General features: G+C 33.5%; 1 protein-coding gene across 1 annotated transcript; it reads right to left on the bottom strand.

Moving 5' to 3' along the window:
- Positions 1-240: 240 nt before the first annotated feature.
- Positions 241-5,905, bottom strand: LOC111083390. The gene is made up of 2 exons (XM_022379894.1): positions 5,804-5,905; positions 241-1,504 (listed from the first exon to the last, which is right to left on the bottom strand). Exon 2 carries the CDS (start codon positions 1,468-1,470, stop codon positions 241-243), a length of 1,230 nt encoding a protein of 409 aa, XP_022235602.1. The 5' UTR covers positions 1,471-1,504; positions 5,804-5,905.
- Between the last annotated feature and the right edge of the window lie 2,399 nt (positions 5,906-8,304).

Here is an 8,304-nt window from a genome sequence, read left to right on the forward strand (position 1 = left end):
AAAAAAAGGTGAACAAAGTAAATACTTCTTTAATATAGGTATCATCATTTTTGGTTTAAGATATCGTTCGTTAAAGTTATATGTAACTGAGTTTTAACAATTAGCATCAACATCTTTGTTTCCGCCCAGTTTCAAATTAAATATTCTCTTATTCAAGCATAGTGTGATGAATGATTAGACGAATTCAGTTAGTCAGCTATGATTTTAATGTCATCAACTATAAACAATTATTACCTGAAATTATAACATATATTTAAGAGCATGTCTACTTACTCGAAGCTCACACCAAGCAACTGATACCCCAGTAGCTGTATCCAATCCTTTGTATACAGTTTTGAAAGATCCACGTCCGACTTCTTCTTCAAACTTGAGGAATCTCCCATCTGGAGAAGTGCCGTTTGCCGTAACAGCTTCGTCTTCTTCTGGTGCTGACTCAACAGCACTATCATGTCTACGAACAACATCTCGTTTACTCACCACTATTTCTGAATCACTTTTAGCATCATTATCACTTGTTGGGACTTCTAAACACTTTTGAGTTAGTGCAAATGAAGTTTTCTTACCTAATAAAGCATCTGTATTAGATCTTTGTAATTCTGTTCTTTCTTTGTTGTCTTCACATTTCAGTTCTTGGCCGTTTTTGCTATCAGGAGTAGGAATCCTCGAACCTGAAGGCATACCAGACAAATGCAAGTCATCTCCTACAGCCATGTGTTTTGTGGCATTGTTACTCCCTGTAGTTTTGGTAAAAGAAAACCATGCCAATAAATGATCCTTAGATTTCAGAACACGGCGACCATTTTTCTTGTGGTCTAATCTTTCATCATTCGATATAATCAATTTGTTGTCGTCTTTCTTCTGTTGAGACTTCTTTACTTGTACTTTGTTCTCCACATTTTTTTGCCTGTAGTTTCTTGAAGTCTCTGGCTGGTGTTTAGGCTTAGTTTGAGAACGTGTCTTCAAGAAGGCCACACTACTAGTCTCCTCAGAAGTGTTCAGAGGTTCCGCCAAAGATATTTTAGTTTGTAGCATCTTGTGTTTTCTCGAACCAGGAGATGAGTGATCACCTTTCTTAAAGTCTTTAGCTCGGTCGTTTTGATTGGAACCCAATGGGGAATGAGAAATGTTAGAGACTGTACCTCTTTCTTCATCTCCTGATGTGGATAACAAACGCCGTTTGGAAACTGTGCTCTTTTTAAATATGCTAGTCTGATTAGCAGGTCGCAACCGGTCAAGTTTGGAGGTAACTTCCTGTTGAGCAGGTTTCAAAGAAAATCGATGAGTCAACCGCGAATGGAGAGACTTGGCGGGTGGAATAATTCGGGTGTCTTTACTATCTGAAGTGTTCACTTTTTCACTACCAGAAGATTGTCTATTTTTTTTCAGTTCTTCCATTCTAATTGCCAAGTACCCTGTCTTTGTTGGCTTGTGCAATGATTGAAATGTCCCTGAATTTACTTCTGAACACATCTGTGGCGTTTAAACACTAGTAGTGTCTTTCCAGCTAGAAAAATATGTATTTTGATTAATAAAACTCCAAAATCGCAAAACAGTTGTTTTCAGTTCTCTAAATTTGTTTACAATGTAATTTCTAAGTTTATTTTTTACTCTTCGAATGTGAAACCTGTCAGTGTTAATTCAAGTTAACAAATGTCATTCGTTTCTTTATCTTATAATTCCGCATAACTGAACCATGAAACGATATGTAATATATTATATAAATAGCACGGAACTTTTGAAACCTGTTTTAACTGACAAACAATATCAAATTTTCTGAAGATGAGAAACATGATAGTATCATTAACAAACTTTATGTTCCAACATACATTGAAACTCGTACAAACATCGTTGCATTACACTTGATATTTAGCGCAAAGCTATATAATGGGTTATTTGCGCTCTGTCCATCATGGGGAATCGAACCCAAGATTTTATCATTGTAAGTGCGTAAACTTACCGCGGACCAACATTGGAACTAAACATAATTAAGGCATACTGACATAATTGATCCGTACACGCACAAGCAAGTGATTACTATAAATATATATTATAATAATACAAGATATTTCAACCAATTATGAATATTACATTTTTTGTGGGGTAAAAAAGGAACAATGGCATGGGAAAAGATTATTGTCCCAGAGGTAAGGGGCTCACCACAAATTATGAAAGTTTTATGTAAAAATGAATTAAAATAACTCCAGTTTTTATCTTCACTTTCGAATTGAACAAGTTTAAACTCATTTCTTGGAACCATCTTCAAACGAACTTATATTTAAGGACAAACTTTACACAAATGTTGTAGTAAATGCGTGTTTATAAAAAATGGCAAAAGAACTGTAGTTTATGTGATATTACATCACAATAAGACTGATTTTTAACAGATCTCTACTGGTCCTATACGAAAAGTGTGTCATTAAAATGCTTTTATATTCTTCTTATTGGAAACGCGTACAAGGCCAGTAAAGATATTTGTTAAAACTTATTATCACTCTCATTGTGATGTAATAACACACAAACTAACGATCAATAGGTGGCGCTTCGACAGTATATGTATTATATACGATACGAAAAAATAATATCAACAGCGTTAAGTCTTGTGGTTGTGTGTCGTTTATTTAATTATTGCTAATGCAATGTGTTACACAAAATATAAGCTCTTATTGTTTTACAAAGTCACAAAACTTTTAACTCAACGAATTGAAACAATCAAATATAAAATTAGCTGCTGGACACCTGTTCTATATTTGGGTGAAGAAAAGCGTCGCATATAAAATATTACCTTCTTTCTTAAATTTCGTGTAAAACAACTTGAGGACTATCTGCGCTAGCCATCCCTAATTTAGAAGTGATGTATTAGAGGAAAAGCAACTAGTCAACGCTACATACCGCCAACTTTTGGGCTACTCTAATCGAATAGTTGGAATGGACCTCTTATTAAAATAAGACCGAAAGAGAAAGATGTTCGGTAATGGGATTCGAACTCGCAAATCGCTAGTCAAACGCCCCAAACACCAGGCCAAAATATTCCCGATATTAATCTTTAATGCGTTATAATTTAAAATAGCTTTGGAAAGGCATGATTTAAAATAATCTTCAGATGATTTGTTTGAAGCTTAAGCAAAGAAGTGTTTGAATGGACTACAAGTAAAGATTAAAATTAGAAATATCCGAGATGAATAATGAAAGTATATAAGGCCTAACATTAACGTTGTGTTTTACTCTTTTAGTACAGTGAAACTGTTTTTGGCCTAACCTTATCGAACGTGTTTTAGTACAATGAAACTATGTTTGGCCTAACCTTATCATTGTGTTTTAGTACAATGAAACTATGTATGGCTTAACCTTATCGATGTGTTTTAGTATATTAAAACTATGTCAGGCCTAACTTCCTGGTTTTGGTCCAGTGACGGTATATCAGGCCTTACATCGACATTGTTTTAGTGAAAAGTAGTAAGTAAAGGCATTTTTTTCAATATAACTTTTAAAAATACGCATTTAAAATATTTTTCGAAATGTTTTCTTTTCCTCACCATTAAGAACATGTTTAGTGTATACAGTTTTGATATTTTGGGGTCTTTTTTTTAAGGGATTGAATAATATTTGAAAAGTTTTTTTAAATTAAATTTATAACCAGAGACGTTGCTACGTGCTTAAAAAATCTGTGGTAAGAGAAAATTAGACTTTGGAAACAAACCGAAACAAATGCTGAATAAAACTCAAGAATTCTAAAAATTGAATTACGATACGCGCCGACTGTTCTAAGATGTTTTATTATATACGCACACACACACACACAAATAAATATACAACTATCAAAGTCATGCGATAATTCTAGCCCATTCAGAGTATTATCAGACCTTAACGTAAGTAATATATACACTAATTTTAAACTAGGCTCTATCAATTTTCGGCGAATTTTCAAAAAGTATAACATATATATTTCCTATTAAAAACCTTAATGTTTTGTTAAACTGGCCTGAACTAGAGGCTCTAATCATTTCCAACTAATACGTTAGCCATTTCCACGAGACTGTACATTTAATACTAAATAGAATTTCAGGATTATTAAAACTTGTGTGTTAAAACTACCTCTCAATGGAATGGTAACAGGATACATTCAAATTATTGGAACAGATATTACAAAACAGTCTGTCATATTATTGCCACATTTGTCTGGTGTTTCTACAAGTACTGTAAAATAAATCACAGTAGTTTCATTTCTGAACTACATCGTTTTTCCCAAATATATCCAGCAGTCTGTGGACTTAGGAAGCAAAGTCTAGTCAGAAGGTCCAGTTGGCTTTTGATGACTCAGTCTTTACTTTTGCTGGATTTCCTTTGAATGTTGGCCAAACTAACAAACAGTGTCCATAGCCACATCGGCCTTTGAACAGCTCGTACCTTCAAAACACATCTGAGTTTATTTAAACTTAAGGCGGATATTTTCCGTTTGGTGTGCAGTAATAAGAGTCAATGCGAAACTAATCACCAAATGCTTGACTCTTATCTTTGTGAATTTATATGGAGAAATAGAAACAAAGGTGAAGATTTATTTAAAATCATATTGTTCAATATCGCAGAATTCGCTAAATAAATATAATATAATGTTTTATTAGTAATTATATTATTTTATTGCATTACTGGTGTTATTTTCAAAACGATCTGTTGGTGGGCACCAAACGGAAAAGACTCCTTAATTTAACATGGGACTTTCTTACTTTGACCTCTGACTTAATTTGTGTTGCGGAATGTTCTCTTTTGTTCTAAACAATTAACTACATGATACCTAATAAGGTAGATGTAGTATACAGTAAAACGAATTGTATTTTAATCTATTCACCAAGTTTAGAAATACTAAAATGGTTTAATAACTGTACATACATATTCCAAAAAGGCCATTTAAAATTACATTCTATTTTTCTTACTTTTGCTTTACAGCTCACTAGATGTCATCTATAACAATTACAACATTCAGAACTAGTATTAGCTATTCTTTGAAGAGTAATATAGTTACGTTTAGGGTAGATTTTCTTTGCACACATATCTTTAAGTTAACACACAGGCTCTTAATTAAGGTTATAAGATTCTCAATACGGAACATATGATCATATTGGATAACAAAGGCTCAGCTGATAAATGTGCTTTTCATATTTCAAGCATATGGTTAAATGTTCATCAATTGTGTTCGAAGTTAATTTATCATTTATGTCCGGATTTTCTGAAACCTCCCTTTTCACACCACTAATGACTTTTACTCCAAACAAGTAATCCTGAAAACTTAATTCTATAGCACCTTTTTTAAACCCAGTGAGCAATTTGAAAAATTTAACCGTTTAAACTTAAGTTCTAACCAAGAAAGCAAAGTTTATGAATATTTCATCTCCCTAATAATTAATTGTGAAGTTAGAACTTCATAAAGATTTATCACTAGCCGTAACATGGTATAAGAAACAGTCTCTAAGTGCTAAAGAAACGAAATAGTTGGTTTATGGTTTGTCATGTTCCATAATTGAGAAAAATTATGTACATAAAAATATAGCAAAAGCTATATTTGTGCTTAATACAAAATTTACTGTTCATCTAAGATGTAAAACTTCTGTAGTGTTACATTGTACGTGATACTATAAACATTTTTTAATTTTATCGTTAATTTACGATGGCAGTTTGATAATTTCAAAAACAATCATTCATATTTCGTTACCATTAAAGCAAAGTACGTTCACTGATATTTTAATTAAGACAAACATTCTAGTGCTTAGCGTACTGAAAAATATTGTTAAAAATGTTTTTGTTTACCCACCTAACATAAAACACAGTAATCATTCTTAGAAGGCTGATTTGAGAACTCAGTCCTGAACGTGGTAGCCTAACCCTCGTAGACCGCATGAGTCACACTACTGTATAGAACGAAGACTATCCAATAGCCATACACGTCAGATCGTGTTACGTCTCCATGCGACGTCAGCGGATTAATACATTTTACTTTCAGGTTATTTATTTGCTGCATTGAATGAACAAGTACAGTGTCAATCTTCTTCAGAAGTTATTTATTATCGACTTCTTTGTTAACACATACAAGAAAAAAAGTTATAAAAAAGTAGGTTATGATAACGGGCTATTTGTCTTAGCGTATTTCTAGAACACGAACGTTTCGTAATGTTCAATGAATAGCGACATCTGAAAAACCAGGCGACATGGATGTTAGAAAGACAAGTTTAGCATTTGTTGTTAGAAGCTGATTAAACAGTTTACCAAAAACATTCTTTTCTTCTTTTCCTATTTCAGTATCTGGTGCTTCAGCTTCGAACGTCACGTTCATGCTACACACGGGCTAGACAGCTAGGTCAGAGACTAAAAAGCTTCAGGCAAATCTGACCATAATTTAAAACTAATGAGCAGAAGGGGGAGCAACAAGTTGGCAGCACCTGCCGTCCACACAGGTGCTCTTATCAGACCATCAGAGGTGAAATTGGTGAGAGTTTTCAGCATCACATTGTGGACGTGGGTCTTGGAGCTTTTTATCTGCAGCCTGGCAATTAACCTCCCCTTCCCCTGTTTAAGACAGCGTATATTGTAGACTTTAAACAAACACAAAACAAATTTTTACGCAGTGCCAAAAACAAAACCAAATGTAAAAAAATGAATACAATGTCTCCAATGTATTTACGTATGATATTTTATACGTAACTAAGGTAAATGTATACAATTTGAGTTCTAATTAGAAGAATGCAACTAAAGTCACCTTAGAATTGTAGGAATGAGACATAATTAATAAAATATTTGTGGACAAAGCCTATATCTTTTATTTTATCTAACACTTAGTCTTCTAGTGACTCAGTGGTAAGTCTGAAGACCTATAATGATAAAAACCGGGTTTCTATACCTCTGGTGGGAAGAGCACAGATAGCCCATTGTGTAGCTTTGTGCTCAACAACAATCTAACGTTCAATCAAAGAAATTACAAACGTCTACAGAAATTCATAATGGTCGTACTTAGTACTTGTATTCCATGGTTTCTCAAGACTTCCTTAATGAAGGATCAATTGATCTTTTAGTTTTCTTCATACAGCCTTTAAACGTTCATCGGATTTCTTTAGACTTTATGAAACAACATTGAATAATTCTAGAGTGATACAAAATTTCTGGCTGTAGCCGTAGATGTGAACTTTTATTTGGGTAAAAGTACAGTTTGAGTTCTTTTGAAAAATTCGCTGGTACGAAGTTATGCCGATAAAGATATTATTTATTTAAGTAAATGGTGAAATATCTACTTACATCTGTTTATTTCTCTAATTATTTCGAACAGGTTTCTGAAAAGTTCATACTGACAATTCCTACGTAAATAACAGTGAAACAAGTTGGTTATTTTACACTTATTCGATATTTTATCGGATAAGATTAGTGTATTTTTGTATTTCTAGACCCAATATCTGGACAGTTCCTACGTAAGTTACAGTTGGATTTTTTTATACTGCTCGGATAAGGTAGCTATATTTATGTCGTGACTCACACACAATACACAACCCATTACGATGAGTTTGGCCACTCCAACTCAATCAATTTTCAGTAAACACAACGCACCATCTTTCCATCTGATCGCTATGTCGTCACTCGACTTTAACTTCTATTTCATTGAATTTATGAAGTTCGCCGTAGATAGTCACAGAGATTAGTGAAATATATGTGTACGAGTATGTGTAAAATTTTGAGAAAACATAATTTCACATTAGAAGAATACATTAAGTTACATGGGTGTGTACGAGAAAACCATGCTACATCTAGGTCTAAACTAGTTTCCATTCCCACACTTTATTTCGTATTTCAAACAAGAGATGTGTGTGAAAGAAAACAGCATTTTAAATATATCCTGCTTTTGACACATGTATTATGTTTCATATATTCGAAAAATATTTCGAGCTCTTATTTCTAATGAAATGTGAGTAATCAATGAAAGGTGAACGACCGTAAAAGGTCAGTTAGTATTGTCATCTACCTTCCTACCAACGAATGGCCTTTTAAAAAATGAGATTTATAACAACAAAAAACCGTACTACAAACTTTCGTGGCATAGGTAAATGAATAACATCATAAGCAATCTGTGGTGTGGGGTAACAAAGTCAGGATGTTCTTTACTTTGTGTACGTAATAGCAAAGTCTGTGTTGTGGGGAAACAAAGTCAGGGTGTTCTTTACTTTGTGTACGTAATAGCAAAGTCTGTGTTGTGGGGAAACAAAGTCAGGGTGTTCTTTACTTTGTGTACGTAATAGCAAAGTCTGTGTTGTGGGGAAACAAAGTCAGGGT

This window comes from Limulus polyphemus, unplaced genomic scaffold (assembly GCF_000517525.1).
Source record: "Limulus polyphemus unplaced genomic scaffold, Limulus_polyphemus-2.1.2 Scaffold9349, whole genome shotgun sequence".
Classification (NCBI taxonomy): Eukaryota; Metazoa; Arthropoda; class Merostomata; order Xiphosura; family Limulidae; genus Limulus; species Limulus polyphemus.

Coding starts and splice junctions, on each gene's coding strand:
- LOC111083390 (XM_022379894.1), bottom strand. CDS start 1,470: ATGTGTTCAGAAGTAAATTCAGGGACATTTCAATCATTGCACAAGCCA.